At 37.4% G+C, this 12,646-nt stretch overlaps 1 protein-coding gene across 1 annotated transcript; it reads right to left on the bottom strand.

The window, feature by feature from the left end:
- Positions 1-9,295: 9,295 nt before the first annotated feature.
- On the bottom strand, positions 9,296-12,092 carry LOC107305058 (two-component response regulator ARR10-like). The gene is made up of 6 exons (XM_015841488.1): positions 12,050-12,092; positions 11,747-11,879; positions 11,472-11,624; positions 10,264-10,512; positions 9,591-9,688; positions 9,296-9,476 (listed from the first exon to the last, which is right to left on the bottom strand). The coding sequence occupies exons 2-6, from the start codon at positions 11,865-11,867 to the stop codon at positions 9,408-9,410; spliced, it is 690 nt and encodes a 229-aa protein (XP_015696974.1). The 5' UTR covers positions 11,868-11,879; positions 12,050-12,092; the 3' UTR covers positions 9,296-9,407.
- Positions 12,093-12,646: the final 554 nt, after the last annotated feature.

Below are 12,646 nucleotides of genomic sequence, written 5' to 3'. Positions count from 1 at the left end.
ACGACAGTGCATGCGGTGGCGAGGTTAGTAATGTTCCCAACTACGGTGGCCCCCAGGCTTGTCAGTCCCCCGCACCTCCTCTCGTCGCGCCATGGCATAGATGGCGATCGCTCACCAGCGGCGGAAACAACGACGCGTGCGGCGGACTACCATTGCCTTGGTCCTCCGACTGTCTGCCCATCGCCCCCTCACATGGAGGTCTCGCCCCGAGCATTGAAGAACCTAGCGCCAGTTTAGGTGGCCTATCTAATGTCTGCTCACCCCCTTCAGGCGAACAACGGAGTTTTCTGTGTGAGAATGAGTAGAGATCGATTAAGGGGTATTTTCATCGGTTCTTGCACTGTCTATGTCAATATATTGAAAATTGATTAAAGAAAATAAAAATATCATTTAAATGGTTTGCCATTGGATATTTGGATGTAGGACCATTTTAGAGAAGCTCACGGTTCCATGGCCATTTTAGGGAAGCTATCTGGTTTGATGGCTAAAATAACAAATTTGTCCTCACAGCCAGCCCATCTCTCCCTTCTTCGTCTCTTCCCTTTCCTTTTGGGCCACCCTGACCGGCCCATGAGGCCATCTCCTCTCAACTCGCTCGTGGGCTGCCTGCTCTTCCACTAGCCCACCCCATCCAGGCCTGTGGCGACATGTGCGTACGTGCCCGATCGTCTTTCTTGGAACCCTAACCAACTGCTTGATTTACCTCCTTCCTGACATTTTCTCTTCAAATTGATTTGAGGAACAGAATCGCCTCCCCCTCATAATTTCCCACTCAATCATGACTTTAATTGCCGGATCTCAACGACCATTTTCCCACCAGCCATTGATGAAGGCGGTGAAGCCTCGGCTCGAGCTCTCCTCTATCTTCTCCATCATCTCCCTCCCTCCACCTCCTAGGGAACTTTAACATACTTTTGTTTTCTCTAGATGGCTTCAGAGGATGTTGTATGTGTCATTGAGTTTGTTTGCTGAGGAGAATACCAGCCAACCCTCTGTTCACTAGAACAACAACTTCTCCCGGGGACCCATCAAGCCACAATTGCCGCCATTTCAGTGGTACGTCGATGATCGACCTCCTTTTCATGCCATTGTTGCAGTGACGATACCTACCTTTCGCTTGCCTTTGTATCTTCATCAATTATTTCTTGCCCAAAAGAACTGGTTTAATTAACGAAATTGCAAAACGTTAACCCGAATGACACATAAAATTCAGACAGACTTTTCTCGGCCGTGTGAACTCTGAATGGATATGTTCAAATCACTAATCCATTCTAACAGTTTAAAAAACCCATTTTTGTATTGTTTGGTTCTTACTTTCATTGTTGTCTTATCCATTTTGCTTCCATTTGACGTTAGTCATGTAGACTCCGCCTTTCCGGAAGAGCCTATGTTCGTCACTGTGGAAGCAGAAGAATTTTGGGAGTGATCAAGGCAAGCCAATCATCACCTGAACACATTGATCCTTTCATTTTTTTCCCAAAAATCTATGCTACTTTACTCACATATATATATATATATATATATTGCTTTATAAAATTATACGTTCACTAATTTATTTAGTTATTATTCCTATGACATTGCTTTATGGCCACTTTGATATTGTTTATCCATACCCTATGAAGCCTAGTTAAATTGTAAAATAACTTGTTTGACTTCCTATATGATGGACTTGCTAGTTGCTATAGGTTGGGCTTATACATATTTAGATTCAACATAAAATCAATCTTTATAATTAGTGGTAACAACTAAAATATGGTTTACGTAATGGAATTATGGCTGATATAGCGGGACATGATGGATCCCTATTCAAAATTCTCAAATCTGTTTCTAGGTGAGCCACAAGGTGCAATGTTTTGTTAGAAGACCTCGATAGATATAAAAACCAGTCTCTAGGTGTCTGTTGCTAAGCATATTAGTACAACCACATACCTAATGGGTAAGACATGACCGGAAAGATAGATTATCTCAAAACATAAGCCATTGATATGATGAGTTTGGGGCCAGGGTCAATTGATTCTGACTTGACAATGGTAAATTTTTAGGGGCTTATGGGCTACGAAACTTCAACGGGTCTTGTTTTGAGGTGATCTGCATGGAAGGTCTTGCCACAACTTCTATACGAGCACCGTCGTGGTGTTCAATATGTGTTTTATGTTGTGTCTTGTGAGTAAATCTACACAAATCTGATCAGAGTTCAAAACCATTCGAATAGCCGTGCTCGTGGTCATGTGCATGCCTAGCAATGTGCCCAAGTTATATTTCTCTCTCTAATAACATGGTTGAATGAATGGATGGAATTCTTAGTACTCTTATATGGTAGTTTAACCATGGACATAAGGTTAACATGAGGTTTATGACCGGCAAATGCGTGGTTTAGCGCAGTCGTGATAATATTGCTTAGACATAGGGCTGGATTTGTATATGGTTTTTAAAATATTAAAATATTACAAACTTAGCTTTACACAAAATATAAAACATATTATGTCTTTTCTTTTTTCCCATATGCATTTATATCATTTTTCGGTTGACTTGCTTAGTAATGTGGTTTGTACTCAACCTTGCTCCCAAAAATTCTCAGAAGACGGACCAGAAGGAGGTAAAGGCTTTGGTTTCTAGTTTGCTCAGTACTCAAGTACTTGTGCTATCGTTGTTTAGTCTTCTACTGTTTTATTTGTTTATCTTTGGTTGTATGGGCCTAAGGTGGCCTATTTTAGTACCATATTTATGCTTTCGTAAAATTTGACTTGTAATAACTAAATATGTCTTTGTATACTTGTCTTCATGGGACGATGATTAATATACTCAACGTTCTGGAAAATGATATTATTTGGGGTGTGACATAGGGTTGGATCTAAGGTGGTGCATAGTGAACAGACACCATGCAGAAAAGATCTTTGCAACGACATACTTCACAAGTCGGGTGGACGCATCGAAAAATTGTGAAGGAATTGGAAGAAGAGAAGCAGTACATGTGCATGGCATGCTTGCTACAGTGAGCATGCATGTACGTGTACGTAGCAAATCCAACATGCATACAGATGACTATTTTGGATTGGTTCGTGTAAGAAAAGCACGGCTAGCAAGTGGAGAGAGCTCAGCCGAAGCTGCAGAGAAGACCGCGAGCGAGCAAGCAACGCGGCCAAAGGCCGAAGCAGCTCGGACAAGTGACAACAGCAGCAAGCCGACGCTGCCAGTGGGCCAGCTCGCCCAAGAGGGGACATAACTGTTAACACTAAAATTTGGTAAATTTCTGTATTGGATTCGGATAAGAAAATGTATAATTACCGATAGAAATTTTATCCGGAAAAGTTCGAATTTAACATGGAATCGTGAAGACCAAGGCTTGGCGGCGTAATTTTATCTAATAGTTAGAGTTAGTTAGGATTTTATTTCTAAAACATTAAAGTCTGATCGGGACTTGTTTGTTTTCTTTTATCTGTTAAAAACCGTGTCGTGTTAAAGATATAGTTTATTATTTCTTTATATCTATTAGGAGCCGTGTCTGACACGAACTAGCATCCACCCGAAGGTATAAATATATATGCCCGGAGTCATTGTAAACCATCTACATCATAATTTAGATCAACTACTTTCGGCGCATCGCCACCCTCCTAACCGAGGTTTCAACTCCGACGGAACATGACACCTAACGCGGGGCTGCATCGTCTCGATCTCCGGCGAAGGGGTAAGTCCTACGTTCCGCCGGACTACGGTAATCGCATCGGCTAGATTAGGACTGTCTCGGTTCAGTCCAATCTTCTATTTGGTAGTGTGATTGCTAGTTATCGTATCAGTTTCAACTTGAGTTACTTCTCTATCTTAAGTTGATCTGGTCGGCCACTTTGGACGATCTACATGGGTTTGATATTTGTTGTTTGACATATTCAATCTAGTATTGTCTCGGTTAGGTCCGATCTAGTAGATTGCGTTTGTCAGATGGTTTATATCAGATCGATGTATTTTGTTCATGGTTTTATCGGGGTACTAGCCGATAAGTTACTAGTCATCGACTCATTGGCTTGATAGCAATTGAGATCTGTTTAGTATCTATCCTGACATTGCTAGGTTTAATCTGCCTTGGTTGGGTCTGTTTCTATGATTATTCTTAACAATCTGGGCTAGGTATTTTATAGATCTGGGTTGTTTGTCCGCCGTCTATAGCCAATGATTTTGGACGATCTACATGCTTATCATATTTACATCAATAGAGCAGCCGATTACTTTCCTGCATTATTTATATGCTAATCAGCTTGATTTAGTTAGATCGACAGTTATTTATGTTGCATCGGCTTGTGAGAATCATACGCAAATTGGGTTTAGCCGATCGTAACATATGATTCATTGTTTATTCCAAGTAATTCATCGGTTTATTTATTAGCCTTATCGATCTTCATGTTTCCTATAATCATGTCATGCGACTGCATACTGTGCTGGTTAAGTCTAATCTCTGTATGTCTAGTTCGACTTAGTTATAAGGGTTTGTCCGATTGACTAAGATTAATAAGTGATTTGGTGGGTTATGTTGGTCTAATATTTATTTCAAGTTTATTTCGATCGAGTTTCTAGCCGATCTAAGCTTTTTACAGCCGATCGTTTATCCTATCGGCTAACCATTGCAGTATTAACATCTGATCGGTTGGATTATTAGTTATCTATCGGCTCGATAGCCGATCGGCTTGTTTTACCGTCCATCTTGGAGTTGTAGGATCAAACTAACTGTCACGTCCGCACACCTTCTAAGAACTTAGGTCCTGCACTGGAGCTGTCTAAAATTGATTTCTAGGACTTCGTGTGTGACGCGTCAACGTTTACATTTTAGCGTCAACGATGACCCAAATGCTCGTTCAAGATGGCTAGTCAGGCTAGAGAGGCCCGCAGATGTGATGTGGCCCAATGCGAGGGGGGAGGCTGGCGCGCGAGCAGGCCGACGACCCGGGCGCGTGCGTGCGTAAAAGTAAGTTGGCCGGCGAATCGGATCCCACCCGGACACGCGGCACGCACCGTGCCCGGCGCTGGACGGCTGCGATTCTCAGTGTGCATGGCTGATGTGTCTCAATACAAGAGATAGAGTTTTATCTCAGAGGCAATTAGGACTTTTATCTTAGAGTCAATTAGGACTTTTTTTAGGGGGGATTAAGACTTTTTAACGGGTGTCTAGACTATAAATAAAGGGATAAGACTTACTGTCCATAACCTAGGATGGGGGAATTAAGAATCAAACGACGTATTCATCCATCTAACCATAGCCATCTGATCATGTGAAACTGTCCCGCTTTCTATTTGGGTCATTTGCAAATTTGTCACTCGTTTTTTCTAAATTGCATGGATACCACTCGAATGACATTTAGCAGTATTTTTTCAATTTTTTATGATAGTTTTACAATAATATTTCAAACCAGTGTCAAATTTACAATTGTCTCTTTCTATTTTGATTAATTACTATTCCTGACTTAATCCGTAATTTATTTTCATAATTTATTTTAATTTATACAATTTAAATTAGCTTGACCCGGTGTAACGCAGGGATATTTTTCTATTTATTAATGCAAACTATGAAATTAACTGCTACAGAATTAAAAATCTTTATAGAAAAGATGAGATGGGAAACTTTTATTGAAAAACTTTTTACAAAATTTATAACATTTAATTAATTGCTTGGAAAGCAACATGAGAAACTAGAAATAATAGGGTGGAAAAGAACACGTCGCACCACTTCAACCAAGTGAAATAAGCTCAAGCGAGAGTTTTTGCCTTTGCCGTAAGAGCAACGATAGGACTAGTCACATTACACAGCGTGTTAACTTATGGTTACTGATAGGAAATTACAACAAAATAATAGCCAAAATATGTCTTTCATTTGTTCTAGCTGCACATGGTACCAATCATAGCTCGCGCTGGTCTATTAAACTATGTACACATGACACATGATTCTTTTTTATCTCCGTAGCGAGCATGGCATTGTGCTAGTACATATATATAGAGCAACACTAATATGTGCTCTATCTTCGTATAAGCTATTCTATTTCCCTCCCTTCCAAGGCCATGCAAGACCGATCCCACATCCCATCCTTTTTCCAAGCCCTAAAATTCACCTCCAACTCATTAAAAGGTTGGTTAAAGGTTTTCTCCGTGGGTCAAACCTGTTATATATGAGCTTCCCCCATTTTTATCTAAGCCCACCTCTTATCTCACAGGAATTGTGCAGTAACATAAAGATAAAAATACAGTAACACGATGACTAATATACACTTACACCGTCGAAACATACCCATGAGCGATCCACTTTTCTAAATCACTTTTTTCCTAACAATGTGCTACAAATGTTTTTAAAAAATAATATATGAGGTGAGAGATAAAGTTGTTTAAAGTTTGAAATCTTAAGAAATATCTATAGGATTTGTATTAGTATACACTAATGCTATAGTAATAACTGTAGTAGCGTTACACCTTCTATGTACTAATAACACTATGTTGCTATAAAATATATGTATTGCCACTGCACAATTGCAGTAAAGTCGTGATAGAAGCACAGTAACATCATGATAGAAGTGTAATAACATGCGGTGTGACTGCATACTGTTGCTACAGTACAACTAATATATGTGGGAGAGCTAAAAGATTGTATTCTAAATCTATAGAGAGCAATATCTCATGTGTCTCATATTATTTTTAAAACCATTTTTACCATAATGGTTAAAAGATATGATTTAAAAAATTAGATACGTCATAACTATATTTTGATATTGTTACTGTATTTTATAAAATATGTTACTGTATTTTTTAGATAGACGGGAGTGGACAACGGTAGGGTGTAGAGAAAGGTCAAAGAATAGGCTTCATCGGTGGGGGAGAGCTTTGACCGGGTCAGGAAAGAGGTTTTAGATCCTTGGAAGAGGGTGGGAGGGGGGTTTGGGCCTTATGAGAGAGAGGGTATAGAATAGCTTATCCTAAGAGAGGGATAGATTACTTTTGCTATATATACACACATACATATATACACACACATGCATACTCTCTATATAAAAATCTTTATACATATAAATTTATACATGTAAACTGTATATGTATAAAGTAAAAGAACATGGTTTTGTAAAATAAAGAAAAATCTCATGAAAAACCACACAAAGTTACTATGGCCCATGACACATATATTTTGGGTTGTAACAACGTATGGGCCGGTAGTGCTGCTCGACCCATGGGTGCGCACGTTAGACTTTTTGGGCAATGTGTGTTAGGCAGGCTGGAGAGGCTCGCAGGCACAATGAGTTGGTTTTGTTTTAGAGCTTTTAAGAGAGAAATTTGTAATAGTTTTTAATTATTACTAGTTAATTTAAATCTGTCATTTTCACTTATATTTGATTTAATAATTATTTCATTTATCAAATCAATAGAGTTCGAACATGTAAACTAATATGTAAAGACTTGACAAAGTATTAAAAAGTAGTATGTTTCTAAGATAGACTATGATTTAAAACACGATAATAACATCACATTTTGGCATCTTATGATTAATAAGATAATGAGCTTGATAACAATATCTCATTTTAGCATCTTCATACTCTATATGTTATTGGGGAGGGTTTGGAGTGACATGATTGATACCATATGCGATTTATAAAGATATCGAATAAGATCTCGAATATGTAGTTTGCTCAATGGTCACTGGGTCTTGGAGCCAGGCACATGGCCAGCAAGTATTGGTGGCTTGGCGCGGATAATGCGTTTGACTGACGGTTACGATTCTCCGTGTAAGGAGTAAAGATCAGATCGTATGTGTGCATGACTGATGTGGCTCAATCTGGATAGGTATAGATCGGATTAAAGCGCTATTAATTCCTAGAAATAGGTTTCATCTTTGGGCCAATTCAGACTTTTCTAATGTGTGTATAGACTATAAATAAAGGGATAAGACTTAGTTTTCACTTGCACCTTTAGAAAAGAGGGATGACTATTATTCATGAGTTGTTGTTGTTTGATAGTTTTTAAAAGAGAAATTTGTAATAGTTTTTAATCATTACTAGTTGATTTAAATATTTCATCTTCACTTATATTTAATCTAATAGTTATTTCATTTATTAAATCAATAGAGTTCGAACAAGCAAACTAACATTTAAAGACTTGACAAAGTATTAAAAAGTAGTATGTTTTAAGATAAACTATAATTTAAAAGACGATAATTATATAATATTTTGGTATCTTATGATTGATAAGACAATAAGTTTGATAATAACATCACATTTTAGGATCTCCATCCTCCATGTGTTGATATGTAGGGTTTGGTTGCTATTGGAGAGGGTTTGGGATGACATAATTGATACCATATACCATATGTAAAGATATCGAATAAGATCTTAAATATAAGTCGTATTAGAGAGCTATAAGTTCATATTTTATCTTAGTGCCAATTCGTACTTTTTAATGTGTGTCTAGGCTTGATTTAGTTATGAGAGAAATTTGTAATAATTTTTAATTATTATTAGTTGATTTAAATCTTTCATGTTTACTTGTATTAATATTTAGAGACTTGACAAAGTATTAGAAAGTAGTATGTTTTAAGATAAATATGATTTAGAAGACAATAATAACATCATATTTTGGCATCTTATAATTGATAAGACAATAAGCTTGATAGTAACATCACATTTTAGTATCTTCATTTTCCGTGTGTTTCCGTGTGTTGTTGTGGAAAGTTTGGGTATTGTTGGAGAAGGTTGTGCCATCTGTAAACATATCGAGTAAAGATATCTACATATATCGAGTTAAGATATCGAATAAGATCTCAAATATGTAGTTTACTCGCACTGGGTCATGGCTATTTATATGGCGTGGCAGGATTGGCAGCTTGGCGCGGATAATGTGTTTGACCGGCGGCTACGATTCTCCTTGTAATGAGTATAGATCGGATCGTATATGAGTAAAGATCGGATCGTATGTGTGCATGGCTAATGTGGCTTAATCTAAGAATGTATAGGTCGGATTGGAGTACTATAAATTACTATAAATAGAGTGGACTTTTTAATGTGTGTCTAAACTATAAATAAAGTGATAAGGCTTAGGTTTCACTTGCAACTTTAGAAGAGAGGAATGCCTATTAGTCATGTGTCGTTGTTGGTTGAAATTTTTTAACAGAGAAATTTGTAATATTTTTTAATTATTAAAAGTTGATTTAATTTTTTTAATCTTTATTTATATTTGATCTAATAATTATTTTATTAATCAACTCAATAGAGTTCAAACATACAAACTAACATCTATAGACTTGACAAAGTATTAGAAAGTAGTATATTCTAAGATAAACTATGATTTAAAAGACGACAATAACATCACATTTTAGTATCTTCCTGCTCCATGTGCTGTTGGGAGGGTTTACCATACGCCATCTGTAAAGATCTCGAATATGTAATTTGCTAAATGGGCACTTCTTCATATTGGTTTTCCTTATATATTCGAATATGATTGATTTTTGTCCGATATTTCTGCATTTTATAGAAACATTTATGAGATAATTAACAATTCATAACAAATTCATAAAAGTATAATAATAAGATCTATTTATTCTTAGTTAAATATGAAAAGTTTAATTTTGTTACCTGAAGATGACTAGAAACATTCTCTCGTGTTAGTTCCATATCACTCGATGGATCCATCCACAATTTCATTACTTTTAGTATATCAGTAGGCACTGGTTCTAATCAAAACAAAAGTAAATAATTTATCATGTAATGTAATTTAAAGATCAATGTTGATATCAGTAAGAAAAAGCACATAACATATAAATGAATAATGATAATAACAATTAAACAATATAATTAGTAGCATTTAGAAAAAAAACAAGAGTGTATAATCGAAGTACTTTATTTAAAGTATTCTATTTAAAAGTGTATTTTTTGATATATGAAAAGCATGATATGTTAAATAATTTTTTTTTGGTGTTTAATTATGAAATTTTAAATTTGGATTTATAATATGATAAAAATGTAAATATTTTATATTTTTATAATTTGAGTTTAAAATATAACGAGTAAGATTATTTTATTAATTATATAGGAAACAACAATTGCTAAGGTAGTACTAATTAAACGTAAGATAGTTAAAAAAATATAAATAAAGAATGTTTTATATTCTAATATAAAAATATAATATTATTTCAATAAAAAATAATTTTAGCCTAAAATGCTAATCTAGATGTCTATATATATATATTAATTTAATTAGTAGTGATGTATAATTATATAGGAAATGATAAATAAAGCTATTCATTACTTTTGCCTTCAAGTAAGATATGATTGTACGCTGTCTCAAATATATCTTTTAGCTGTGGTGTCCAGATGAGTCTTGGCTTTTCCCGTTGCTGATACTTTATATATGGCTCCTGAAACACACCCTCTCTCTGTTGATTGTTGATTGCCGATGCATTATTTACTGTCAAGTTATTACCATCATGGCGCGACAACATAGAAGCATTGAGGATGGGTGTTAAACGGTAGAAATTGTCTTCTTCCGCCATAAGTGCTGGATTGAGTAAGTGAAAAAAGAAGAGTTAATTGTCAAGCATAAATGATCGATACATTAATTAATCTATGTATACGTATGGGTACATGCATGATAGGTTACAAGATCAATATAAACCATTTTGAACATCATAAAAATATATTTTTCCTCATATAATCTAGATTTAGATTAATTGGGCCACCTAATATTTATCTTTAAGTGACATTTTTTAATCTCCAAAACCATGTTATCTCATAATATAGTTATTAACTTTGAAAGGGAACTAAACCAATTAATCATAATACACACAAAGATCTTATGTGATTCAGATTAGGATTATTATAGTCTAATCTAAAATAAATAAAAGGATTATTGTGATATATTATTATAATCTACCACATATTATAATAATTCAAAGGCACATCAAATAATATACAATATTGTACCCCTTCATATCTCCCGGAGCCTGTGTGTGCTTGCGAACCGAGTGTTTGACTGCGACTCTGTGTAAACCTATTGTATCTATAAATTATTCATGAATGTTTTAATTATTAATAAATGACTCTTTTAGCTACTTAAAATTTGTATTTTTTGTGTAAAGTGATAAAAGGATAAACCATGTATTAAAAAAGTGAATGGCATGGTAGACTTTAGCCTTACAAACTCACTAATCTAGGGCTCAAATAATTTAGAAAAACGAACAACTCATGGATATTTCTACCATAGCTTATAATAATACAACTTATATTAATCTTACTCAATAGTCTGGATTGCAATAATCTCAAACTGAATCAAACATGGCCTAAGTCACTCAAAACCGTCACTAACTTCGATTCAAACATGCAAGATACATTTTGATGGATTTTTGACTTCAATTCCCAATTCCGTCGCCAACTTAATGAATGCAAGCAGTAGCTTTGAAACAATGAAGAAAAAAAAAGTTGTTGATAAACATTTATTATGTTAGAAGAAAAACATACCGACTAGTCTCAGTCCTACGCCCTCGCAGATAAACTTCTTTTCATCGTGACTTAAGCTGCAAATTGACTCAACTGACATCACCACGAAGTCGAATTGTTTTCCTCGCTCTAGCAGCAGCTTCATAGCGGCGTTGATGTCCGGGCAAACAGTCACTGCATCCACAGAACCGAACAAATTATTGAAACCAGAATCAAACAAACTAAGATATAGTATAATCGATGAACAATCGGCAAATATACACGCATGTAGGGAACCAGATCGATCAAGCTATGACCTCTGCATTTCTTTTCCTCCAGCTTCATCGTCATGGCGCGCTGCACGGACTTGTTCTCACCGACCGCGTCGTCGACGACCAGCCCATGCGGCGCAGCGCCGACGGCCGCTGCCGCTCTCATCAGCTAAGCGAGCTAAAGATAGAGGCTAAATTGAATTAACCTGCGATGAGGATGAATGTATATATGCCCCCTCCCTGTACGGATAAAAGGGTGCCAAACGGCCGGAGAAAATCTAAGGGCGCCGACCGTCAAGTTGAATTGCATCGGCCGGGGCAGCCTGCTACCTGATTTCCTTCGCTCACCTGCAGGTTCGTCGCCGAGGAGAGCGCCACTACCCAGCCGGCCCCACCGACAACGACGACGATGCCGCTTTTGCTCGACCGGTCCGCCGGCGGCGGCGGCCTCCGGCTGGCGGTGCGGTGGTGGATGGCTTGGCACGAGAGAGACGTACAGGCCGGCGGGTGGAGCGGCTGGCGGTGCGGGCGTGCGGCGGCGGTAGAGTACTCCGGCACGAGAGAGACGCCCAGGCCGGCCCGTGGAAGGCGGTGCGCATGCAGGTTGTTGAAACTCGCGCGCGTGTGTGTGCATGGCCGCCTGGTCGTCGTTACTTGTCTTATATAGACGTTTTTAATTACGTAAACGATGAGTTTATTACGTAAGATAAAATTCTCTATAATTTTTAGCCGAATTTTAAGCGCTAGGATATAACACGTGTCAAGCATCTGGCAGACTGGCACCGGTCTTATCTCCCTCGTGCTCTACGCATGTCTCGTCCGATCTGCACCCTTCCCGTGCATCTCTACGCCCGATCTAGCCTCTGGGCTTCAAGCCCGTTTTGTTCTCTTTGGCTGTTCACGAGAGGGCCACCTACCCAACACATCTTTGAGAAGTCTAAAAAG

The sequence above is a fragment of the Oryza brachyantha genome, chromosome 1 (genome assembly GCF_000231095.2).
Source record: "Oryza brachyantha chromosome 1, ObraRS2, whole genome shotgun sequence".
NCBI lineage: Eukaryota > Viridiplantae > Streptophyta > Magnoliopsida > Poales > Poaceae > Oryza > Oryza brachyantha.
Note: the sequence above shows the minus strand (reverse complement) of the source record. Positions and strands in the feature narration are given on the sequence as shown.

Excerpts from the sequence above, each read along its gene's own strand:
- LOC107305058 (XM_015841488.1), bottom strand. The coding sequence starts at position 11,867 with ATGAGAGCGGCAGCGGCCGTCGGCGCTGCGCCGCATGGGCTGGTCGTC. Across the intron at positions 11,625-11,746 it reads GGAGGAAAAGAAATGCAGAG|TGACTGTTTGCCCGGACATC; the intron begins GTCATAGCTTGA and ends CTGTGGATGCAG. Across the intron at positions 10,513-11,471 it reads CGTAGGACTGAGACTAGTCG|CACTTATGGCGGAAGAAGAC; the intron begins GTATGTTTTTCT and ends TACTCAATCCAG.